Here is a 27,359-nt window from a genome sequence, read left to right on the forward strand (position 1 = left end):
GTTTCAGCTTGGATTCTGCACATGGTTGGGTGGGGAGACATGAGCAATGCATGAAGGAATGTACAGAGAATGAGTGAGAAACAAAAGCAGACCAAGAACAGGAGGGAAGACAAAAGGCTGAATTACCAAAGGGGATTTAAAACTCTTTGGCTGTGACTTGTCTGCCACTGACGCTTAAGCTATTGGCATCTTCTTTTCTATTATGAGCTCATCTACTGTACAAGAAAAATAACCAAGACTGTTTGGTGAGAATTTGACTAGAATTAAGGGCCAAGTGCAATTTAAAATTATGCTGGGAGCTTTAAAAATAGATACCACTGGGTCACAGAAAAGTTATACAAGGTTACCTACAAGATTTTTGCTTTTCAAGAAATGACTCCCTTACTTTCTGAAGTTCATAGGCTGATGTTCTGATAGTTCTGATGGCTGAATCTTCTACCTTGGAAATGAAGGAAATAATTTCCTTGGCCTTAAACAAACATATCATGGTGAAAAGTAGTTATGGTTCCAAGAGTAATTCTGTAACACTAATTCTTCATTTTAAAAAAAACCCAAACAAACAACAAATTCATCTCCATGTTATGCTTGCATTGAGAGACCAACTAGGGGGGAAAAAGGGTGCTGAAAGAGATGTTCTCTACACGTGAAAAATAAGAAGACTAGTTACATAATGTGAAGAACTAACAGTATTAACATTATGGAGGGAGACCAAAAAAAATAAAATACACCATTCAAAAATGATGGCAAAGAAAAGTAGCACTTGAAGTGTCAGACTCAAACCAAAAAATGGATTTTTATTGTGGAGTGGATTGGTGACAGGGGAGGAGTATTTACTTGGAAAAATAACACATCACAGATCAGATGAAGATAACAGCCAACAAGTCTGTACAGTAGAGTCTTAGCCTGAATTTAAAAGAGTTAATTCAGCAAAGACTTGTTCTGTTGCATGTGGAGTATATATTTAAAGTAATGAGAACAATGAGTATAGTAATACAAGTATAAGTAATTATAAGTAATGCGTATATATTTAAGTCAATGAGATACTGCCAAGTACCTCAGTGCTTTACTGCCCAGCACAGGGTGATAAAGGCAGAAGTCCTGAACTGAAGAAATAAGGAATATAAAGGAGAAGGTAATGTCTTTGTAAGGAGGCCAGTGACAGCAGCATTACTAAAACAAAACTGCTCAAGCAAATAGAAAAGGCATGTAGGACTTTTGGCATCTCATGGACTGGAAAGTAGCAGAAACATTTTCATGGCTGGGCTGCTATGTTGTCCCTGACATTGCAATGGAGAAAAGAAAACAAAACAAATAACAAACAACCTAAACACTCAACTTCTTTGGAGGAAATTAGACACAAACCACTCAGAGAATTACATCCTTACTTTACAGCAAGCCGATTTTGCTCAGCAGTGAGTTCCTCAGCTTGTTTCCCTATTCCTGGAAAGAAAAGACACATTAGATCTTTCCAGAAGACAAATAGTAAAAGCTATTCCCAAAGCCTTATGCTTGCACCCCCCAAAAAAATTTCTAAAGCCATAATTTCAAAATTTCTTTGTCACGGGTGGTTTTAATACATCAATCCTTAACTTCTATGTCAAGTTCTACTCTAGCTCTTTACCCAGCCCCTTACCTCATTCCCCCTTTCTCACCCCAGCTACACTGTCAGGGAGAGCATCCATGGAATTCCCACACACACAATGGAAGTGGCAATGCCACCGACTGGCAGCGACCCCCAACAGCCTCTACAAACTGTCCTGGGCTGGAAAAACCTCTGTTGCCAGAAGCTGCTGGCTCATTTAAGCACCAGCCTCCCGCTGGCTCCTTGGTGAGAAGTGGAGCATTTCACAGCAGGAGGAGTGGGCAGGGGAAGGGAAACAGGCGTGCAGGGAACAGAAGCTCCATGGTGTGAAGGAGCAGCCCAGCTGCCTGCTGCTGGAGCAAGCCTAAACATACACATCAGTAATAGCCTGCAATTGTACAAGGTCCAGACTGGAAGGGTGGCCTCCTGTTGAGTGCACAAGACCTTTGGGGCCAGAGGTAGCGCACAGACTCAATGCTCCAGGAAAATGATGGAAAAGTCTTGTGTCACGGCCAGTGGTAAAGAGATGCTGCTTATTCACATACCTCAAAACCTTCACCCTAAAGCTTTAGCTGCACATACTGCAGGGAATCCCACTGGCTACAGCACAACCACACAGGATGAGTCACACACTTGATGTGAAGCATGTGCACAGCTCCATGTCCACAGCCCCAAAAGATCAGGGGCTTGGCACCAATTGACTCTGCTGTTCTAAACATACTGGCCATAATTACCAATACACACACAGGACCCACATCCTACAAGGACTGCTGATAAGCTGCTCATTTCCATTCTCTCTCCACTCTTTGTAAATAGTGGGAGGGTCTGAATTTCAGAGAAACAATTAGCACTTAATTACTTAAAGGACTGGGTATTTTATTTGTCTGTTTCCATTTACTGACAGCTGTGTTAAATTTTTACAAATGGAAATTTGTCGCGTTAAATTTTTACAAATAGAAATTCGTCACTGATGCTTGAACTGCAAGCTGCCTTCATTTGATCAACTGCTCCGTATATGGATGTTTGCAATGTAATGAGCCTTTCCCACCATCATTAATCTGTAGGATATCTGGTCTGTTTAAAAAGCTCCTGCCTCTGCTCTTGTCTTTTTCCTTTCTGTCTGTTCATTTACTTCCAACATCCTAGGTGTGTACCTTGGCTGCACATTGCTGTGGAATTGCAGCAATACCTGACCTGAGTCAACTTCCAGAAGCAGATAAGCCTCAGCAACATGAGTGCCAACATCATGGTCAATTAGCCAAGCTTCCAGCTGTACCTATTATAGCCAGCTAAAAGCATTAGATTCGCTTGTGCAAACCTGGCTTGCAAACAATGCCAGACCCCCGTGTGGCCATCACCTAAATCCTTGCTCACAACCCCATAGCAAGGCACTAATTCAGTCACCCACAGCTTATAAGGCAGTGGGCCTCAGAGCATCAGAAATTCGCACTGCAACACCAGTAGGCAGAAGCAATAGTGCTGCTGATGACAAGTGACATTTTTAGCCTTTGCACTGCACTAGACACAGGCGTTTTACTGGGAAATAATAGTGCTCTTTGTCACAGCACACAGCAAGACTGAAGACAATGTTATTTTGCTTGCAACTGGGCTTCTCTCTGCACTGTGGAAAAGCTACTGAATTCTATCTCTCATGATTCATGGAGTATATTACCACTGAATATATCAGTACTACCATATTTTTTGCTAAATTAATATTAATGACTGAGCCTATGTATCAAACGCAACTCTTGACTTCTGAGAATCAGTAACAGCTTCAGAGAACTTAATGGATATGCACTGTAGCATCTAAACAGGAGACACTGGTACTAGCTAAAATCCAAATTGGGCCCCAAGGAAGTAGAATATTCAGAGGATGAAACAGTTGTCTCTGAAATTGAAAGGACAGTTTGATCCTTAAAACTGATCAAAACTTTAAGTTTCTCATTTTGCTCCACAAAGCGTTTTTCTTCTTCATTTGGAACAACTCACTGAACTACATTCATTCACTCCATAAATCAACCATAGAATGCACTGGAATAAAAAGGCTGTCTTCAGGACATGGGAAGAGATTCCTTTTCTTACCATCATGTAGCTGGCATGCAAGTGTTGTGATCTTCTGTGTAATTATCATCAGCGGACTACAACAAAGACAGAAACAACAGTTACATGTCTTGTAATACAAATTATTCCCAACTTTCTCACTGAATGCCTTTATGCCTTTAAAAGGCATAACTGTATTAGCAACAAGTGGAAAACATCCAATTAAAGCTGAAGGAGGCACTCAGGCATAAGACAATTGCCTGGGTTCAAAACAACCCCGCAGTAACTTGCACTGGAATTTTTAATTGCTAAGTGCACACAAAGCCTTATTTTATGTCTCCCTATCGTGCAGCAGTGCAAATTGTAGTTCAGAAGAAATCACACCACCAGGAAATACCAGCTTCTGCAGCCCACTGAGCTTCCTTTCAGGCAAAGACCAAACTGAAGCCCCGTACAATGCAGCACTAGAATACAGCAGTGCTGCTATAACCCAACTCTGGCTCTTCTTACTGTTTGTTACTCTCCTATTGTCTGTCTCCTCAGTCCCCTAAAAAAATGTTGACTCTGCTGATACAGATGCTTATTTCCCCACATGAATAGCTCTATCAATTAGGACTGTGTGCAAATACCAGAAGAGCTGTCAGCACAGCAGTTTCCCACTTGCTTCTTGGCCACACATCTGCACTGTGAACAGCCTGTACAAGATACACCATCCAGCTGGGAGTGTATGGGCATGTGGGGTCTGGAGCCCCTGGAAACAGCAGCTGGTTGTACCTGAGCCAGGCTTGCAGCCACCCAGCAGCTTTGGTGCTAGCTAAACATGCAGCATAGAAATAGCCACTGTTCCCAGTAGGGCCACTCATACTTCCCATATCCAGCTTTACAGAGCTTCTTGGCACTGAAGGCAAATGTGACCTGCTGCAGCTAAGGGATGGGGAAAAGACTAAACTCAGCTTGGTGACATCAGAAACTGGTTCCCACAAGGATAAAGGACACAGCCAAGAGTATTTAGAGGAAGGTAAGAGGAAAAATGTGAGTAAAACCATGGGGACAACTGATCACTTCCTCCATTGGCTGTGGCACCCGAAACCTGGCACTGAACATCTGCAAACTGGAAGGACCCATGGTAGACAAACTGGGGATGAACACCCACTCCCACTGCTTCTCCCTATCTCCCTGCCACTGGGAACACCAGCACAGGGTGCCCAGGTGTCTCACAACCACAGTAGCCACGAGATGGGAATGGGTTCGGAGGATAGCCACTATTTTAAAAGCACTAGTTGTGGTGACTGTTTGTAAAACCAGTCCCACAAAAGGGATCTGTCTTCACTGAGGATTAATACAATGGGTTGTTTCTCCATTTGAGAATAAATTAACAACATTAACCAGATGGAGGTTTCTGTTTGAACACAAATGATGTCTTCAACCTGGAAATGAAAACTCGAGTTTGTACACATTTATTTAACTATTTACACAGTTTGATCAGTATATGGAACTTTTTTAAGAGACATAGATGATTACATCAAACATTACACCTATTCATTTTAAGCATTGTAATATATTTTATGGAACACAATTAAAGAAAAACATTGAGGGTTTGGTTTTTTTTATTTCAAGCACTGTTTTTGTCCCACAGATTTCTCAAGGTAAAGAAAAAAAAAGTGGAACTTGCATTCAGTAATGTCTCTGTCTAACATAACAGTCAAATTCTTATGTTCTACAGAGATTTTCAAGAGATTCTGGATCATCCTTAACTAAATCAACCTACTGGTTACAATCAAATGTATACCCAATGGCAAAGATTTACAACCCACTGATTATCCCACTAATATAAATCAAACAGATTCTCAAGATAATTCATAGGCTGACCATGGTAAATACACAAATACTGGCAAAAGACATTCTTTCATTCTAAGTGGTCTTTTCTTTTTTAACAATAAGGTTGATCTTTTTCAAGAGTCCACAAGTCATTCTGTATGGGTAGTTTGCATTTTCTACCCAAAATCAGAATGTGCAATATCAGCCAATTAATTATCTTTTCAGAAGTCTCTACTTGAAATGTCAATAAAAAAAGTTTGCACAAAAAATTTAGAACAGGCTTAAATATACACAGAATTTGAATACAATTGTAACAGAGGGGTTTGTACAGCAGCTCTTCTTGGGTTACCTAGACCACTGATAGTAGCTAAGGAATAGACAAATTCAACAATGACTTTTCACCTTCCAGTAAGATTGTCAAACATTCATTCTAAACTTTATTCCAATTAATCTTTCAAGAAAAGTGATTTATAAGCTGTTTTTACCATTATCTTCAACATCCTGTTTCTCAAAGTAGATTTTCCCAGACAAAATTTAGCTTTGCTTTCAAAGATACATAAATCCTAATCTTTTAAGCATATGAAAAGGCAGATTTTTTTAATCCTTAGGAGAGACAGAGGCTGTCACTTAACCAAGCAGTTTTACTGCAATAAACACAAATTTTTATTTGGTCAGTGTTTGACCTTTTTAGCTTTATGGGGGAACATTAAGACTTGTTTCAAATTGCTCCAATTTGCTGCATATGTTTCTTACAGCAAGCACTTCACGCCAATGTTGAAGTGGGTAACTTTTAACCTCAGGCTCTGAGCCAAAACTATATGACTCCAAGTGTCTAAATTTATACACTGGTCTTAGACAAGGCCACCATGGTAAGCCAGAGAGAACCAAAATGCAAACAATCCCAGGGCAGCAGGAGTAAAGCGTGCTCTGAAGTCATACTACATATAAACACAGAGGAGAGAGATTCTCCTCATCTATATTAGGAATTCATTGCCTCATTGATGGCAGAAGCCAGCAGAACAAGTCAGCCTTTCCTGTACTTTAATCAGAAAAGATGGAGAGTCTGTGTCTCTCAAATCCCAGCTCCAGAGGAGACAAAGGAGAACAAAGGTGACCCGTCTGACAAGGCAAGTGGGAAGGAGGGCCACAAAGTTCATTAAATACCTCCTGTTCTCCCTTCTGACATCATCATGTTACATGTCATACATATTTTCCAGAGTGGCTGGAAGTGGCCCAGCAGAAAAGGACTTGGGGGTTGCTAGTCAGCATGAGCCAGCAGTGCCCAGGTGGCCAAGAAGGCCAGTGGCATCCTGGCCTGGATCAGGAACAGTGTGGCCAGCAGGAGCAGGGCAGGGATTGTCCCCTGTGCTCAGCCCTGTGAGGCCACACCTCAAACCCTGTGTTCAATTCAATTCAGAGGGCACTGAGAGGCTGCAGCATGTCCAAAGAGGGGCAATGGGACTGGGCAAGGGTCTGAAGCACAAGTCCAGTGATGAGTGACTGAGGGAGCTGGGATTGTTTAGTCTGGAGAAAAGAGATAAGGGGGGACCTTATCTCTCCCTACAACTGCTTGAGGGTATAGCCAGGTGGGAGTCAGTCTCTTGAGCTGCACCAAGGGAGGTTTAGGTTAGACATCTGAGGAAATTTTTGACAGAAAGAGTGATTAGACATTGGAATGGACTTCCCAGGGAGGTGGTGGAATCACTGCTCCTGGAGGCCTTTAAGGAATGACTGGATATAGCACATGGTCTACTTGACATGGTAGTGATCAGTCATAAGCTGCACTTGATGATCTCAGAGGTCTTTTTCAACCTAAATGATTCCATGATCTCTACCCTACTCAGGAATGTGGAAACCTGCTGTAGAGTGGCAATGGGATGACACACACTAAATCTTTCATGAGATCAGTGTCAGGTATCAGTCAACACTTCACAGAGGGTAAGCAATGTTTCAGGTGAACAAGGAGCATCTTCCTCCCTCCTCTCCTCCTGCCCATCATTCCCCACTGACTTGGTCTCAGGGGGACCACGTCTTTGGTGCAGGAAAAGGCAGAGCACAACAAAATAATGACATTACTGGAACTCTCCCTTCAGAATGGGGAGGGAGGAGGGAAGAATCATAAATTCTTAAACATGTGAGTTTTGATTATTAAAACTTTGAAATACCAGAGTATTGAATTGCCATTTCTGTTCAACCCTTTAGGCTAGCTCTAGCTCTAAACACCAATAAAACATTGAGTAAGTTACTACATTAAATACAGCACCATATCACATGTAGCCAACTGTTTCCAACATGATACTGCTTTAACCCTTAGACTCTACTAGAAAAATTCAATAGTGCTAAAAAATAAGAAGGGAAGTTAACAAAACTCTAAAGCTCCCAATCCCTTTTCTTACTACCAAATTTTGCCATGCACAGGTTTTTGGAAGGGAGCAATTAGGTTGAATTTAAGAAGAAAATCTACCTACCATACTTGCACCTACAGATGAAGCACAAAGACTTACCCCTATGAAGGAAGCCTTTGAAATAAAACACATTTAGAAGTTTAAACAACTTGCAATCCCACACCCTCTCCACCTGTCCTATTATGCACTACAGTTACAAACTACAACAGAAACACAGAATCTGATTTATGTGTGGTGTGATTTTCCCCCCTTCCCATGTTTTATATATTGGCTATGAGTTTAATCTTAGGTTGTAGCTGTGCAGTACCTCCTACACAAAAACCATAGTGGCCAACGTAAAATTAAATTTTAAAAAAATCAAGGTATTTACCCAGGGACAATTTTATTTTTCAAGGTATCTAACATAAAGAAAGACAGCTTTGGGGTTTTTTTTTTGTTTACCTCACATTAGGTGCTTTGAATTGAAAAATAACACAAGACTAAAATACAACCATTTACAGAGAATGCTCAGTAGAGGGGTTCACTCCCCTAAATAAACCTTCCAAATGAAAATATATCAGTTAACGTAATTTTTAAATACACCTTGCCCCAACACAATAAATTTGCCAGAAGCACAGGCCAGTGGAAGTGAAGATGTTTTGTTTGCAGACTGCTATGGGGGTCCTCACTGCATCACAGGCTGGCTTCTGCACTGAGCAAGCTTTGATGCTTGCAAGAGAAAAGACATTTTCCAAGCCCATTCTGCCTGACCTTAGGTAATCCCATGGAGAAGTCTGGCACACGCTTGCTAGAAATAGTTTCCACTGACCTGATTTCACTAAGAGAGGAGGTGGAGTCAAAAGGCTCATAGCAGACAAGACTCCAAAACAGAAAACATTTCTTTCAGGGCTACCTCTGCAGCTGAAGCCATGACAAGAAGTTCACACAGTCACACCCTGCTGTGACAGTAACCATTGCTGACAAGGGGATGGCCAAGCTGGCAGCGAGCTCGTACTTTTGCTTTCAACAGTAAAAGGAAGAAGTACTGAAGCACATCAGAGGAAAAACACTTCACTAAACACACCTGCCACCTCCAAAGCAACTTTGTGTGATGTGTTGCCTTTTCCTGTGTGTGTATGTGAAAGCTCCCAAGCAGCATTTCTTAAGTTTTCATGGCAGAAGCATCTCACTTAAAAGAGTATTTACCTCTGGAGAAGTGTTCAGGGATGTACTAGCTGTGGGGAGTTCTCTAGTAGAACTTGCCTGCTTGGATTCTGCCAGGTTCCCACACTGCAGCTCTTGCAGGGCTCCTGTGTATCAATGGCAAGTGATCTCAGGGCTGTTTCCAGCGGACAAGCACCCAGCCAAGCAGCAAAGCAGCAAACAGGCATGGAAAACAGACTGCCTCCCTCTTACTCACCCTGCACCTGTGCTGCTGCACTGCCTCTGGGGACCAGCTGCACACCAAGGTTACCAGCACTGCTGGAGCAGACACTGCAGCAAGGCACTGCATGTCATACAGTTAGAGGACAAGAAAATAAAAATGACCTACTGAACGTGCAGGACCAGACAACACTTCTGCTCTGTGTTTTAACATGGTAACAGAGTACATCTATCTTTGCTTTCATCAGCAAATGTATTTCCTCTGTGAAAAACGGCTGCTGCACTTTTATTCCTTCCTTTTGTGGTTGAAACGAAAAGCCACTGAGAGGAAAAAACAGCAAAAAATCACTAATCACCCAGCAAAAATCCACTGCCTGAAGTGACACTTGTTACTGAAGAATGCTGCTGCTCTGCATTTGGGATAGGGTGAACACAAGGATGCTGTCTGGAGAGTGATGTCCACCAAAGCACTTGTGTAAGAGCTACAGATTTGACAAATGTGGGGAGGAAAACTGCTCAAATCTCCCAGATACTTCAGCTATGGTCTCTCTAAGAACAACAGAAGATTGAAAACTGTGCCAGTGTGCGTGGTGGTCTTCACAAACTGAGTTTCTCTTCTGTAAGGAATGGCAGCAAGAATCATAGAATCATTAAGACTAGAAAAGACCTCTAGGATCATTGAGTCAACTGTTAACCCAGCACTGCCACCTTTACCACTAAACCATGTCCCCAAGTGCCATAACAACATCTGTTTTCAACACTTCCAGGGATGGTGACTCCACCACTTTCCTGCCCAGCCTGTTCTAATGCTTGGAAACACTTCCCATGAAGAAACTTTTCCTAAAATCCCATCTAAACCTCTTCTGGCATAACCTGAGGCCATTTCCTCTTGTCCTGTCACTTGTTATATAGGAGAAGTGACTTACCCCAGCCTTGCCACAACCTCCTTTCAAGCAGTTGTAAAGAGCAATAAGGCCCCTCCTGCTCCCCAGGCCAAACAGCCCCAGCTCTCTCAGCCACTACTCAAAAATGGAAGAAACTCCCATATGCACGGTTATTCTATGACATTTCACTGAATAACCTGCAATATTAGGAGATTTTGCTCAGACAATGCAAGAAATCAAAGAGGAAACTAAAAAGCTCTGTGGTCCTAATCAAGCAAAGGATTGAAACACAAGCTACATACCTTCTGAATTTTATCTGGATGATCATATGCATCTGGCATTTGGTCATGAAGCTTGCTAGACTGAAACCCTATCTATTACCACTTTCCAAAAATCAGAATCAAGATTCCTTATTTAAAACTGATTTTCCTTAAAGCTGTCATATTGCTATACTCAATTTGAGCCTGTGATACAAAGGGGGTAAAAACACAAACTGTATGATATTATTACTGTTTTTAGAAAGTCATATAGGCAGGCAACTTACCAGCATAATCCTCTTAGCATAAAGAAGAAGAAATAAGGGAGAGAAAGAGTTAGGATTTAATTTTTTCAGGTACAATGTACAAACAAATGTACAAATGGCAAACCAAGCAAAATAAAACATGCATGTTTCTCTCAAAGATTGACTTGTATTAAGGGGGAAGCACAGGATTTAGTTACTGTACAATTAGCATTCAAAAATGAATAGGGTTTTTGAGGAAGTAGTAAAGAGAAAATTCCTAAATTATTTGAGAAATAATATAACTGAAAGAAATTTGATAAAATACATACATATTTTTAAAAGTAATTATAGCAAGCTGGAAATTGTTTTCCTTAAAACCTGGCAGTAGTTTAAAAAAAAAATTGACTTTTTCCTTAAGTACTATGCAATACATGAAAAACTTGTAAATCAAGAAATAGCTGCAAGCAGCTTGGATACAGTTCTGACTGTGGGACTCAGTGACAAAACCCTCCCTTTGCAGGAGTTCAGAATTAACTAGTCACCAGCAGATAATAAGTCCCTTGTTTCTTATTTTGTAACCTGGAAGTGATGTGCCACAGCTTGATCTTTCATTCTCCAGTTTGCTTAATATTGACTCAAAAGTTGCTTTGTTCTCTCAATCTCTACCTGCACTTTACAAGCTCTGCTCTCAAACTGGGAGGGCTCCAAAAAAAATAACACAACCAACTATCACTAAAAAGGCCTCAAAATGCATTTGCAAGCACACTTCAAAAGGGTTATGAGTGCAAGTTGCTAAGAGCACAAGGCAGGTCAGGAGGGCAAATGAGGGATGCTGGCTGTCATCACTGCAGCTGGGAAGTGGCTCATCACTTCAGGGAAGTGACATTGGAAAGCTGATGGCAATAGAACTGGTTGTGTGCCTATCTGATGGGGATTAAAACTTCCTCCTTGCAACCAGATATCACCAGACTCATGGGGTACTGGAACCTCAAACACAAGTCAGCAGACGATGGGTTTTTTGTTGCATCTTAAAGATTTCCCCAAATCCAGTGCCTTGCCTTCTCAATAGACATCCCCAGCCACGTTCACCTAAAATGGTGGGAGGCCAGAGGGAGATGGGCACAGCTCCATGGTTCTGTCTCACTCATTTCTGAAACCCTGAGGGAGAAATTAATGCCATCTTCCCAGCCAAGCCCTATCCTAATGATTCCCTATTACCACATGCAACAGATGAGGACCCATCAAATATGAAGAATGAGCAAGAGGAGATTCAGTTGCTGCTCATACATGGTAAAACTGTGTTTTTATTTGATACCACCTACTTTTTACTGATACCACTATAGTATTTTTATGTATTCTTAGCTTTTAAAATATACCATGAAGGTGCAGATCATATCCACAAAATAGTACATTTTACACTTGTTTACTTCTTGGTAGTTTTATTTTCAACTGAAGTTTAGGAATTGGAGTGTATCATAAAGCACCAAGTTAAAATCAGATAACAGAGTAAGTTTAAGCATTATCTTTTCCCTACCATTATTATCCTCAAGCTCATAATTAAATAAAAGTAGTCACTTTTTCATCAAGGGAGCAGAGAACACTACCTAGTCTATAACAAACAATCACCATTCCTCTTCTTTCACCCCCAGTCTCAGCTGGATCTTTATTAAATGTATCCAGAGAGAGAGAGAGCTAATATGCCTCTCAGTGCATTTCTGAACACAGTATTCAGAAAAACATGATCTCTCACATTTCTCTCACTGTCTCTGTCTCTTACACACACTGAGCTATAGCATTCCAATCCCATTTATAGGCTTCTTGGTATGTCATGCTTTTTGAGGACATACTTTTGTGTATTAAAAGAACTGCAGAAAAAATTACAGAGCTCAATTTCTTTAAACATATAAGTTCCCATAACTGCAGCCTCCTTAATAAAAAGCACCTCAGGAGCTTGAGAGAAACTTCCCTTCCACCACCTGAAGTTTAATTAAATGCTGAAACCCACCACCTCAAAGAGAGAGACACATGCACAAATGCAGCAAAATTCTCCTTCATTCTCCTACTCTGTGCCTGTAAGATGAAAGAGACTTGGAAGAGGCGTGCAAAACTTACTGTGCAAGTTTACAGAAATTTTTCACAGTATGTTACTAATTACTCTGTCTTCAGACAGTCAATTAAACAAGTGGAATACAGATTAGCACGCTGGTTTAAAATCATGCAAAAGCATATCTTCCTCCCACAAACAAAGCACATTGGGTTAGCTGTCTCTATCTTTGCAAAGCATCCTCTACTGCTTCTCTGAGTGAAATCAGAGACTACAGTGTGTATGAAAACTGGTTCACACATATCACAGCATACAAAAATTGTTCTGTTTAAGCAGCAGCCACAAGCTGGCCCTATGAGAGAACCAGTGCTGGCAACCCAAGCTGATCTCCTGTCTCTCTGCCTGGGTTACTCACCCAGCTCCACCAGCAGCTCATTCTTGCCCAAGTCCTGCCCTCCCACTCTGGAGTGCCTGGGCTGGGGAACACCTTCCCATCTGGGGCTTCAAGAGAAATCAGAGCTAGCTAACTAAGCTCTACCTTCCCAACTACACAGCTTCTAGCAAGAAAACAGTAGAAACAATGAGTCAGTGCAAAAATCATACAGTGCTTGTTCCTTTTTAAAAAAAAACAAAAAAAACCAAAAACTAACCAAACAAACAACAACAAAAAAAAAAAACCACCCAAACCCAAAACAAAACAAACCCCAACAAAACCCCAAAGATCACAACAAAAGCCTCATAAAATGCTTAAGGAAAATAAAATTACAGGTGCTCCACAGATAACATAAAAATTCTTCTTACAACTTACTGAAATCAACTAATCCTGATTGACACAGGAACCAGTTTGCAGACTCACTCACCCGGAAAAATCTGTAGTGAGAATGCCATAGTGAAATATGTATATTCGGCTGATGTGGCACAGTGTGAGGTATCCCATAGCTACGACAAAGGAGTACCTAAAAACATAACACAGAACACACAGTTACCAACACAAGTACCAACAAGAACTACAGTCACTCAGAATGGGTTGGGCTTGTTTTGATTTTCTCAAATCAGATTGTTAAAAAGTGTGAAGCTGTGCTGCAAGACCAGGAAGAAATTCTCAAAGGGGACTGATGGTTTTGTACCCAGCTGAGACCTTACAGAGGTATCTCCTCACTCTAGGGGTGGGGGGAAAATGGAAGAAGAAATAGGATCAATTCAAGTCGCATAATTCAGTTTACAAAGCTCCCATCTTCACATATTAGTTTGAAATTTCTGTCCAGCTTAAGTATTTGAAACCAGATGATACTATATGTTAGTCACTGAAGCTATCCACTGCATTTTTCATCTGTAAATGTTCCTTATTTACAACTCTTCCTCAGATCTAGCAAAGACTAAAATATTTCAAGTTTAAGGTATTCTCTCTCTTGTGATTTTATATAAAGGCAGATGATGGCACATAGCCTGATCTTTGCAGCTGTCCATGCTGAAGCACACCATCCTCCAGAAAAATAGAATCAGATAGATTGGAAAGGACCTAGAAGATCACTTCAGTATCCAACTGAAGAAGCTTTCCTTAGGTAAGATGTGGCAAATTCACTCTGTTTTCCAAGTTGATAGCACACTTCTGCTGGGCACAGCAGTAGTAGGATTCATCTTAACAGCTGAACAGTCTGAAGTCTGGGAAAGTTGCAGCATCTGCATGGGCAGATGCAGCCCTTCATACAAGTAACTTCTCCCTGCATTTACATGAGCAAGGAGGAGGATACTGGGGAGGAAAGAAGCTGATGGGTGTTTGGAGACAGACTGATACATGAAGCAAATTACACAGTGAAATGGAGAGCTGGGACACCAGAATGGACAGGCTAGGACCAGGTCTAGTGTCCTCCACAGCAGAGGTGATCCACAGAGGGGAGAAGAGGCAAAGACTAAGATGATAAGCACACATTGCCAGGAAGGGTCTCCCTGGACCCATGAGAGCATCCACCACAGGGGAGAACTAAAGGTGAAATCAGACAAGAGGATCAGTCAGCAGACAACAGAAAAAGAGCCAGGCCTTTGTCAAATTATGGCTGGTTTTAAAAGAAATGAGTTTTTCCTCCCTGGGGGCTAATGAACAGCAGTGTGAGTGACAGTGATGGATCACAAGGCAACCTGCAGGTCATGTGGCCCACAGCAAACAGCTGGATGAAAGGCAGACTGAAGGGACATGACAGATTCTTCAGCAGATTCAGAGCAGAATTGATCATATTTTATCTGGGTCAGGCATCCTGTCCTGCCTCAGCAAGGTCCTTGGATTCCCTTCTCATCAAAGGAGAATGGCAAGAATTCCATCCAAAGGCAAATCACCCAGCTCAGACACATAACAGCAAGAGACAGGATGAAGGATCTAACATATGCCTCCATGCTGAGATGTAAAGCACTTGGATTGAAAAGGGGAGCAAGCAGGGAGAGATTCACTGAACTGCTGCTGCAGCTGGGAGCATCTCTGATGCTGGATTAATTCATCCATTTATAGGCCTTGAAGGTTGGCAGCTTCAACAGAGAGCAAACTAATAAAAAATAACCCAGGAAGAGAGAGTGAAGGTTAAATCATGCAGTTTATTTAATTTGTTCTCTTCCACTGCATTTTTCTGGGGGAATAAAGAGCCAAGTCTTGAAGCCCCACTCTGAAGGATCTATTCTCCTGTATGAACAGGTCCAGACTTTAAAGTGGCATTGTTCAAGCTTACTCTCAACTGGTTTGCACTGTTACTTTGCCAAAATTAACAATGTGGAAGTGCTTTGAGTCACACTGCTATGGCTATTAGAATACAATAGAAAAATCCTAACCCAATCCTCCCTCAGAACTCCTGAGGTTTTTCAGCATGTTGGATTGACATTCCACATTGACTCAAATCATCACTTGACTGTCTTGCAGCAATGAGCAACATTATATGAACTGGCTTGATTTGTGTTTCAGTATAAAGCTGTTTTGCTATTACCATTGTGGCTAATTGGCTATAGAGGAAGAGTAAGAGGGTTTCCCATTGAAGCTGAGTCCTTTTCCTTATCATCACCTCAACTTGTCTAGGAAGATGGAAATAACTAGTGGATGATTCCTTTGGAGACTTGTTTCCTCTGAACTTCTAACTCCTGCATTTCCCTCAAGTAACAGGCAGGGACAATGACCAGGAAACCATAATACAATTTTTGATACCTTTTTATTTTGGTCTCTGGATGGCATTTCTTTAACAAACATCATCCAATTACCTTTTTTAAAATGACATTCTTAATTACCTCTAGACTTCTGGGCTTTGCACTCTGTGAGAGGGTAGAAAAAATACCTCTTAATACCTATCTTGCTGGTAACTGCTGTAGGCAGGATTGTTTTTTACAGTTCACATTTCTAATAATCTTAGAAAAACCATAAGTAGGGTTCCCATTTACATATTAGAGAGGAGAAAAAAAGGAAGGAACAAAAGGAAAGCCAGAGGATTATCTGATCATCAGATTCTCAGACAGCCCTGGCCTTGAAGGCAAGTGAAGAAAAGGTTTCTATTCCCCAGCCCAGATTTATGTGGATTCTGAATGTTCAGCAGCAGCTACAGAAACAGCCAGACAGTACAGAGACAGAAAACACCTATCACACACCCAAACCATAAGCTTCTACTTTAATAACAGTTCTGGTATTTTCTGTTTTTTTACAAGCCCAGTACCAAAAGCAAGACCTCATTTTGTGGATCACTAAGCTAAGCTGCCTCAATGACCTTATTTGAATGACCTAACTCAAGAATAAGTGGAAAATACCTAAAGGCCAAACACCAATAGGGAAAACACATTAAAAAGGATTATCAAATGCAATCTGGAAGAATACAAGACCAAGGAGAACATGACTTCATTATGTTTAAGAAATCAAAGGTTTGTCCATAAATTATTATGCCTGCAAAAGTCAAATTTTAAGGCCAGCAATTTCATAGGAAAATGCAACACATCAACCCAAAAAAACCCACAAATTGAAATTACAGCTGCTTCTGTAACTCTATGAAGAAAGGTCCTGCAAGTAACAGGGAAAGAAAAGAAGGAAAGAGAAGGTGGTTCTAAAAAGTCCTCATGATTCTCCCTGAAAGCAGAGAAGTTATCAGAGGGGCAGCTGCAGACTTGCAGCCACATCAGCTCACCTGTGGATGTTGGGAATACTCGCCAAATTCATAATGCCATAGTTCATCATCACCAGGACAAAAAGATGAATGGAATACCTTGAAGACAACAAAGTGAATATTTAGATAATTTCTATGTTACCTGGAAGTGCTGGCAGTTCAGAGCAAGAGAATATTTTTCCATGCAAACGAGATCAATGTGATGTCATATCAGGGACCTGGATTACCCCAAAACATCTTTGTAGCCTGACTATCCAACACAGACTGATACTTATTTAGAAGATATTATCCATATGTTTAACTGAAAGAGTAGCCAGGTTCCAAATGCATATTGGAGTTGGATATATATTTTCTAGAAGAGATATCTTCAAAGCAGACTGGTGTGGCCTTAAAATCCAAAAAAAACCATCACAAATTAAATTAAATACTTCACTTAAAAAATACTTTCATGAGTCACTTTACTTTGAGGGTTTGGAACAGTTATGTTGGTTACGATATTTTTTTAAGGTAGCATTAAAAGCCTTCAAATTAAAAAGATGTAATCCAGAAACGATGATATGAAGTTTAAATTTTTTTTTTTTACCCAAGGCTTGTCTAAATGGTGACTAAATACTCACCACCCAAAGCAGAAGACAGCAAAGTATATTCCAAAGAGGGTGGCAAATGCATGGCGAACAGCAGAGCTGGCATGGCTGGGACTCAAGTAAATACGAAACCAAAATGCAGCCAAAAGTGCAAACAGTTGACAGGCTACAAAATTGATCTGTAAAACACAAGCAAAACAAAAAAACTGTTTTGATTCTTGGAGGAGGAAGGGAAGGATTGTCTCTGTTCTCAGGACCATTAAGAGCAGAGTAGGAAAAGGGGGAGGGAAATAGTGAGCTATGAATCTTTTGATTCTAAGCATTCCCACTTGTGAACTCCTGTGGTAACTTTTCCTGGGATTAAACAAGCACACAGCCACCCAGAAGCAGGAAGGTCAGGCTCCAGCTACCCCAGGGTACAGGTGGGGCTCTGGTCATTCTCACTCTCCTTGGAGGAAGGCTCTGCTCTGCTGCCAGCCTGGCCCAGGTGCCTGGCACATCATTCCCCTTCTCAGCCCTCTTGGCAAGAGGCAGGGGCCTGGAAGCAGTCTGGGACTCTGAAATATTACCCCAGGACCTGACTTTTCCCCACCCCAAGACATGGGCAAAATCTACAATCCTAACGTGACACTGTTCACTAGAAATGAGAACAGGGCAGCTGCCTTAGCTGAATTCCTCCACTTCACAGCATCTTCCACACAGATGCTTCTGACTCCCCACTTTTTTTGTGGTTTGAGTGCAAAGAAAACAACTTTGCTCTACCATCAAGCAGATACCTAAAGGAATATGCTTCACAAATTTTCTTTGGCTACTGCATGTGAAAATCAGTCTGGCCTCATTGCAAGGAGGTAGTGATGGCAGTGGGAGCACAAGACATGCAGAGGACAAACAGGACAGGAATAGAGGCTACTCTTGTCAGACACAAGGACAAGCAAAAGCTTCAGTGTCCTCCAGAGCAAAACCTACATCACGCTGCCTTCTTCAAGTCACCTTCTCTTTGACAGCCTCAGCAAAAATCCCAGAAGTCAGAGGAAAAACAGATCAGAGTCAAAACAGAACTCAGGAGCTGTCTCTAACAGAGCAAATACACCACTGGGATACAACATCCTTAAGTTCAGCCTGGACCCTAAACAGCTGGAGGTAAATTCATTTATTCAGTTGCAGTGTTGCAGTCCTTTTTTATTTTTCTCTTTTCTTTTTTTTTTTTTTTAATTCACCCTGAGCTCTCCAGCAGCAAGTCATCCCAGACCAAGCAAAACTAAACAGGCTGCAAAATTTAAGCAATCATTTGGATTATAGGATTATCCAAAGCTATCAGTCCAGGACAGGATAATACATCTCATTCGAAATGCTCTGACATGTTGGCTGTCCATGGGTGGTTGGATTCTGCCAGGCTTCTTGTCAAAAACATTTACAATGTGTTTAACAAGATACTATAGCCCCAAAGTGCTTTTATTCTGGTGGACTACATCCAACATGGTGTTAGCTGCTCATGAAAATGCTTTCATTAAAGGTTTGTTGGCTTCATTGGTGCAGCTTTATTTCAGTGATGCAGGCAATCATGCAATAGAATAATGCAATAATTTGAATACTTAGCTATGCTGAATTTTAGTTCTTTGGAGCAGAGACAGTATCAATTTATTTCTTGTTCATGCAAGCAATCAGCATTTATAACAAACAGTATCACAGAATTATAAGCAAAGCAATTCTCATTTTTAGTGCAAGATCTATAGAGTAAAAGAGCAAAACTGCACTAGTCTTAAAAAACCCTGATGCTGTAGTAGAAATCCTGAACTTGTCTGTTACCATAGTTATATTCAAAATGCTGACACCTTGCTCCCACCCTTCCACAGACAGAGGTGCAGCAGAAACCACTGAAGCCCCTGCAGGGCTGCTCTGATTGCATCCTTTCTAAGCAAGTTCCCAAGACTGATGGGTGCCAACTCACCAGTGACAATTCAGTGAACCTCAGTGCCCCCCATCCTGCTCCAGCTTGGGGTCACACCAGCACACCCAGTGCAGCTCAGCTCTGTGGCGTGCAGAGCTTCTCTGATCTGGTGTACAGAAGGAAAGTGCAAAGACTCCCAGAAACTGAAGTGACTGATTGTTTCAAAGACAATTCCCCCCTCTGTGCAGTGTCACTCACAGAAGCTTTACACCAGTAAAAGCCATTATGGCAAAAGCCATAAGCAGGCATTTGTTTTTAACTTTCATCCAGCTCTTGTATGCCCAGTTTGAGATGTTAAGGATGCTGAGATATCAGAGGTTCACACACACAGCATAAGGAAAGTGCAGGATCCCAGAGCAGATGCACTTGTAACATTATTTAAACAGCCAGGGCAGTGAATTTCAGTGTCAGCAGCAGCAAGAAAGCGGCAGCAACTTTATCACAAGCTAACATCCAGTGAAGGACAGCTCAGCAGCCTCATGTACCCGTGCTGCTGCCTGCCTTCACCCTTGAGCATGTGTTACCTTGTGCTACCAACAAAACCTTCATTTTGCTGTGCAAATTAACCAAGACAACTCACCAAGACTCTGTGCTCTTTCTGCAAGGGTCAGTGCAAAGCCTCATACCAAAACATTGCCCTTATGTTTCAATCAGTTTTCAGTTTATAAGGGTTATTTCTGCAGAGCAGCCAAACATCACAGACCCAATGCACTCAGCAAGCAATAATCTGGCAATAGACCAGACTTGCTCTGTTCTACACTCTGGAATAGAGGGACACAACAGCTTTTCATATAACCACCTCTATTTAGTAATTTCTATGTACCTTTTTAAACACATGCAGTGTTCATATGCATACACCCAAAGGCTGACAGTTCATCTGACAGTGACTTTACTGCATTCCACTTGACATTAGTTTTATTCTTCATTCTACATACTTAAGGCATCCAAGTAAACAGATCTCTAATAATTTAAGAAATGTGCTGCATCACAAGTGAACTAAGTCACACTTTCCTTCCTTTTTCACTTTCCAAAGAGAAAAGGATTCATACTATTCCCTTCTGGTTGTTTCCACTGTTGCTAAAAACACTTTATAAACAGAAAATTCAGGGCTTCTGAATGAATGGTGTCCAGGCAAAAATAACACAGAAATAAAAATTATATTCAAATTAACCTTTTTCAGCATCGCAAGTCACTTCACCTGTGTTTTTAGCTAGTCACATTTACTCAATGTTGCCATCAAAATTTTGCACATCTGGTTTAAACTTTGCTAGCAGAAAGGAAACACCTTTGCTTTTTACAGTCACTTTCTTCCATTCTCTAGAGAGTAAGATGTAATAAAATTAGGAATCAGAGCACATGATATGCTGCCAAAAGAAGACAGTATCTTCCTTTCATTTTCCATGATTAAACACTGGAAGACAGAAAGGCAATCTCCTCACAGTATTCTGTAAAGACATCTGGAAGACTTGTATCTGAGTCACAGCCAGCTGGAGACAGCCTTGCAATACAGAAACAAGATATCTGCACTTTCAGAGAGAGAGAAAATCTGGAACAGCTCCAGCGCAACAGAGTTGATCATTATTGTTGCCTGGTTAATTAATCATTTAATTCTTTATTAGTCTCAACTTTGAAAGGCTAGATGGATCCACAGCAGGTATGAACAAGGAAGGAAAAAAAAAAAATAAACTGTAGCTCCTCCCTTTATTCTTTCAAGTTCTGTAGTAGCAGTGATGAAACTCAGCAGTGATGTTTAGATTGCAAATCTGAGTTTTACACAAAGTTAGCAATCAGGTCAAACCAACCCACCAAGCACCCGTGATGTTGATGCAAAAGGAGCCAAACACAGTGGTTTCAAGATCCCCCTATTGGATTATGCCATAATCCAAGCCCTCAAAGTACATAAAAAGTCAGTCCCATCTGTCTTGAGCCTTTGCACCTTCTCCCATTTTTAACAGGGTGAAACTTGGCAAACATTGCACTGGTACTGTACAAAGGGGAAACTCTAATGCCTAGGGATTTGGAACCACCTTCTCAATCATCTCCATCAACAGGCAGGGCCTTTTACATAGGAAAGTCATCTCCTCAACTTCCTACCTCTCTCAGAGGAAATCCATAAAATCTTTTGCTCAGTATCTTATTTGTTCCAATTAGCCATTTGCAAGTGGTCACCTCTAAGGGCAAATGCCAGTTGGCAAATCACAAAACAAAGGTTCCAAATACCTGGCATGTAAAAATTTCACCTTTTGGAGGACATAAGCCTGGTGTTAATAACACTGAATAGGAGTAATTATCACTTTTTGTTCTGAGAGCAAAGAGCTGGTAAAGGCTGGGGAGGGGAAAAAATCTCAAACAAAAGTAGTAATTTGTCAAATCCCTGTAACAGAAAAGCCATAGAGCCATAGAGATTTTCCAAAGAGAGAGGTAAATATGTTCCTTGGTGCACTGAAAAATTACTGAAAAAAATCCCACAAAAATCTTAAAAGGAGAAAAGAGAAAATTCTTTTAATAGCTGCAAATTATTGAGATGGGAAACAGAAAATATGAGAGGAGACAAATCCTTGCTCTACATCTTTAAGCTGAATTATTACAGAGTCTTGGTCACTGCTTCTTGTAGTTGAAGGTAGGCTACTGATAACCCACTTCAGGAAGTTACAAGCCTTGCATCTGCAAATCTCCCTGTTTAAAAAAGTGGCAATATACATTTGAGAGTTATTAGATCACACTCTAGGAAGAGATAGTTAAGTACAAACACACAGCTTCTTATTTTAGTGCTTTTAGCCTTTTCCTTACAGTTAAGTATCAGAAGGAAATATCCTGCATTCTGTTTTGACCACAAAAATACTTTGTTTTTCCTCTACTACATTTTTCCTCCCTTAGGCTTGCAGAAAATCTGATCTCACTTTCCAAAAATCTACGAGGATATAACAAATTGACCATGCAGTTCTCTCCAAACTCCAAATGGCAATAAAGTCCATTACCCAAACCAAACCATCCTCTGTAAGCAAAATTCCTATTAATGCTGCAACTCTGGCAATCACTACAAGCAGTCACACTGCTAACTTGCCCCTGTTGGATGACAAGGTGTTGGTGTGTCCTCAAGAGCACACAACCTTTGGATAAAAACCAGGCATGTAGCACATTCACAGACCAAGGCACAAGGGTGTATGAGCATAGCCAGGCTATCAGAATATTCCCAGGCAGCATCCAGGTCCATGTCCACTCCAACATGTAGCAGATGATGTGACATTCAGGTTATAGATAAAGCAGAAGATAGCTCTACTTTTATTCCAGGCCTTGGGCTTAGCAGCCAAATGAGAGAATAAAGGTTTAAATCTGCATTTCATTTGCTGAACAGAAGTACAAGAACAGATGCCTTCCATGGTGGTTCAGTATAAAGATGAAGTTACAGCTCATGGTCAAGATATTCTGTATTTGTTGCCATGTACTAATGAGCTTTTGAGCATTACTTTAGGAGACTTCTATAAGGCTTTTATCTGGTAAACTGTGCTTTCTCCTCTATTCACAGACTTACACAGATGACCAAACAGCTGTTTTCAGTATGTGGAAAAGCATAAAGAACCTTGCTAACAGAAATGATTGACAGCAATAGCAACTTCTCAAGTCAAACTACTGTCTGTGGAGTACAACAGCACTTGGGCAGTATTTTGGAAAGGGGATGCAATAATAAAGCACTCAACTCTACCAGAGATCAGCCCCATCCTTCAGGGTGGTGCCTTTCTCACAAAGAATAAAGCAAGAACTACAAAAATGCAGTAATTTTTTTTTCCTGTTTGAAAGAATATTTTACACATATAACCAAAGACACCTGGCAAACAACATGTTTAAGTTCACTTTGCTGGAGACATTTCTACTTTGATCTTGAAAAACAGACCTGCTGTTATTACAGCATTTTGTAACATCAAAAGTGTGATATTTAGAAGGGGCGTGTTAAGAATGAGAGGTGGAATAGTCTTTAATCAGATCCCAAAGATATCTGATACTTGCTGAAATTTCTCAAAATATTTTGATCTTCCAGACTATTTTTATGAACTATAAGGACAAATATTCTCTGCAGAGATCACTTAGAGCTACACAGGGAGGAGACAAGCACCTCCAAAAAGGAGGGCAATATCACAGAGACCATATCAAGTTTCCCACTGCTGGAATCCTGACTTGGGCTTCTAGGAAGGAAAAGGATTTGTGTAACATCATCTGTGCAGTTCCCCTTATTGCCCACAGTGGTATTGCTTTGCACAGAACTCAGTGCATTGAGAGCCAGCACAAACAGATGATTGTAAAGGAAGCAGAACTGGCTGTCACTTGCAGGATGCTGTATTTTGTCAGCATGGATCAGAGAGCAGACAAAATAATTAATTTTATTGGGGAAATACTGATTCCACTGCTGACATGTCACATCTCCAGTACTATACAGAAACAACTTATTTCTCTGACTTTGTGTTGTAGGAGTCCTATAGAAGATTTTGGGGGGATGGAAGCAAAGGCTTGAAAACAGAATTTTTCTCATGGGAGAGACAGAGAGAGAAAATTGTATATGCATGACTAATTTTAGATTATTGTCCCCTTCAGAGCAGCACTAAGTTGTCATAGCCTTGGTGGCTTTTTTGCACTTGCATGCAGAAAATGGAGTTGGTGAAGTAGAATATACAAAACTGACAGAATTTTGGCTTGTTGTGCTGTTTTCCTGGGTAAATTCTGTTTCCCTACTTACAGGGTCAAATATCCTTCCATGATTTAGACTGTAAACTTGAAACAGATGTTCTTTCTGGATTACCTCTGTGAAACCACTAGCAGAATAACCACTAGCAGAACACAAAATATAGTTATAGATTAAACCCTGAGTCATCAAAAAATTTAAAAGAAAAACATTTAAATCGAAAGTAAGATTGAGAAGTCAAATCTACATCATAATGCTAAGTCACATTCCCATACACTTACCTTTGATAAATTTAATGCATGGACCTGATCCAAAAACAGCTTTAGCTTGCTGTCAACAGCTCTCACATCGAGCTGTAATGACTTTGTGTGTTGAACAGATGTTTAAGCAATGATCATTTATGTGCAGCAATGTTCTGCCACTACCTGTACCTCATTAATTACTGCTCTCTCAGCAAGTGATGCCAAATGATGAAATTCCCTTGTATCTAAGATAGTCAGCACTAATTCCTACCTGGAATAGGAACAGCAGCAAAATCAAACAACCTGGAGCCTTTAGTCATTCTGGTGGTTCTTTTAAACCAGAATGCCTTTAGGTTATTAGATCTGTCTCGTTTCTTCAGACTGCTCAGCAGTGAGGCAGCACACTAATTATAGTACCTTTAACTCCAAAAAATACTTTAAAAGAATAATTTGGCATACCTCTGTGCAGGTGGAGTATTGCACAGTATTACATGTCAGCCATGTCTAAAAGCAGAACTACAGCCAGCAGCTCAGAGTATAGAGGGTATTTTAATAAGAAAAGGAAAAGAGGAGTGAAGTGCTGTTATCCAAACAAGAAGTTTGGCACACCCAAAAAAAAAAAAAAAAAAAAAAAAAATTAACAAGCAAAAAAGCCCAATACCAAAACTACCAGATTTCCTTCCTCTCAAAAGAGTCATTTGGATCAAGTACTTCTGGTAGGAAAAATGCAATCTTGTACCATCTGCCCTCCTTGGTTATGCACAGACTCATACTGCTGAAGAGGGAAAAAACAGACCTTATCACCACATTACTCCATCACTCCAGCTCTTCTGTCAGGTATGCTCAGAAGGCTTACATATTTAAGCATATGTAAAGTTGGGAGAAAGATGCTTAAGTGAAAATCAACAGAAACAAGGAAGACAGCAAGTCCAGGGGAGTAAAATACAACAAAGCAGACACCTGAGTCTCTGCAAAGCCTTCTCTGAAAGTACCTAGGACTCTAAGTTAAATAACTTCAAAGCAGCAGTGCTAAGAATGCCATCAACACAGACCTCATTTTTCTCCCTCTACATTTAAAGGTTTAGTTTTTAAAAACTTGGAACACAACACAGTAAGTCAAGCACCTTTTCACTTTGTCTAATTGATAAGTAAGCAGTTGATTTATGCAAAACACAAAGAAGGAATACAGACAATTCCCTGTGGGAATGGTTGGGTTTGTCTACCCAACCACCCTGCTAGCAGATCTTTCTGTGACTTCAATGCAAATTATCTTCCCCAAATACCAGTGGGGTTGCCTGAACACAGGAATGGCAGGATCCTTATAGTAATGTTTGTAAAGCCCCAGTTCAGAAACACACCTAACTTTCAGGCCAGATGAAAGCCTTGAGCCTGCACATATCCATCAATTTAAAAATAAAACAGTAGGCTTAAAGTGCAATCCGTCACTAGAATGGGAACTGGCACATCTAAAATAACTTGCCCCATTCTGCTGCTGCAATGTCTGTGCAATTCTATTTTCAGTTCCTTTTCTATAGAAAAATGTCAGTGGTCTTTAAAAACACAAACCAATACAAACAGAGTAGTTTTGTCCACATTATCCCAGTGATATCCCAGTAACTGCACACAACAGAAAGAAACAAATATCAGTAAGGGGAAAAAAGTGCCAACTTGACAAGTTATTCTAAGCCAAAAGAAAGTTGTTTTTTCTCCCCACTGTAGAAACTGTCAGCACTGTGCTAAATTTAAGCACATTATCCTTGGAATTAGTGGCTTGATCAAAGACTGAACTTTTCAGACATCACAGTGGTATTATGTAACACTTTATTAGGCACTTAAACACAGAAAATCTGGAACATCCTGTATTTAAATGCTCAGTCATGTTCATAGTAACTTAAAACAAGGGCACTGTAAAAATTAGCGTATTAGGAGGTGGTTAAAAAGTTTGTGCAGAGATTTTGCTAGAGAAAAGGATAGATTTTATCTGTCCTAACGCTCTTCTCAATACCAGAGCTAGTCCATCTAAATCTCTTCATTTCAATGGGGAAAAAAGGCATTTCTATGTTGAAATAAACCAAATTCTAAAGCATAACTCTAAAACAGGCCCTTCTACTATAAAAGTACTCTAGACAAGTAAGTTTAGATGCAGAAATGTACAGTGCAGATTTACAAACAGTTTTTTAAACTACACACACTAACTTTGACAGAATCAAAAACAAATCCCTGGATTATGAAGCTGGACTTAATTTAGTTGTAAGAAATGAAGTTCTCAAAAATGACCCATAGTTTCTCATGCTTCAGTTTTTTTGGTTTAACATTGAAAGACACCATGAAAAGTTATTGTATTCCAGAAGCAGGTATTCTACTCTAATTTCAAGTGCCTGAAACAGAACTGGAATTAAAAAAACAAAACAAAGCACAAACCTAAAACTAACCAAACCAAAAAAAAAACAAAAAAAAAAAAAAAAAAGTGCCAGTTAGGAGGAAAGCAAACTGCTAGATATATGTGGAAGAGTTCTAGGTTAACAATTCTCCCACACAATGGGTGTAGCCAAACACACTTGGTTTCCTGCTTCCCCAAGCAGGTGCTACAAATCTCACTTCTTCCTGTCCTCTTCCTTGCCTAAGCAGTTTTCTGTCTCAGAAATACACAGGAACAGCACTTGCAGATGGAGTGAAGAACAAAGCAAATTCTTTCAGACAAGCATAAAAATATAATATTGGGGTACATCAACATGGAAAGGTGAAGATCTATGTTGCTGTCTTATGCTCCAACCTAGCGAAATAAAGGGAGACCATACCCTCTCCAATAATGCAGTCAACAGAATTTGGTGAAAGAGGTACAGAAAGTATTCCCAGCTACCTTTCTTGGGCAGAAGAGGACACACAACACTTTTGGGAAACCAGCAGTAAAGGCCAGGAAAAATGCACAGTGAATCTGCAGAGAATTTTTTTTTCTTTAATTTTCAGTCAGCTCAACCAGATGTACAATAGAGAGGTTTTTCACATGGGGGAAAAAAGAAGCATAGGACAAGGGCAGGAAATATATGCACAACCACATATTTTAGCAGTAAACCTTAATCAAAAACATTTAATTGTGAAAATCAGTTTATATTTAGACAATTATATTTGCAAACATAAGAGATAGTAAAACT

At 40.5% G+C, this 27,359-nt stretch overlaps 1 protein-coding gene across 1 annotated transcript in view; it reads right to left on the reverse strand.

The window, feature by feature from the left end:
• MBOAT1 (membrane bound O-acyltransferase domain containing 1) overlaps positions 1-27,359 on the reverse strand; it is a 54,245-nt gene that overhangs the window by 14,872 nt on the left and 12,014 nt on the right. Inside the window, exons 2-6 of the mRNA XM_056485180.1 lie at positions 17,376-17,521; positions 16,780-16,857; positions 13,498-13,593; positions 3,665-3,720; positions 1,386-1,440 (exon numbers count right to left, since the gene is read on the reverse strand). Of these exons, the coding sequence (XP_056341155.1) occupies positions 1,386-1,440; positions 3,665-3,720; positions 13,498-13,593; positions 16,780-16,857; positions 17,376-17,521 (431 nt within the window). The remainder of the gene's footprint in view (positions 1-1,385; positions 1,441-3,664; positions 3,721-13,497; positions 13,594-16,779; positions 16,858-17,375; positions 17,522-27,359) is intronic.

Source organism: Oenanthe melanoleuca, chromosome 2, assembly GCF_029582105.1.
Source record: "Oenanthe melanoleuca isolate GR-GAL-2019-014 chromosome 2, OMel1.0, whole genome shotgun sequence".
Lineage (NCBI taxonomy): Eukaryota > Metazoa > Chordata > Aves > Passeriformes > Muscicapidae > Oenanthe > Oenanthe melanoleuca.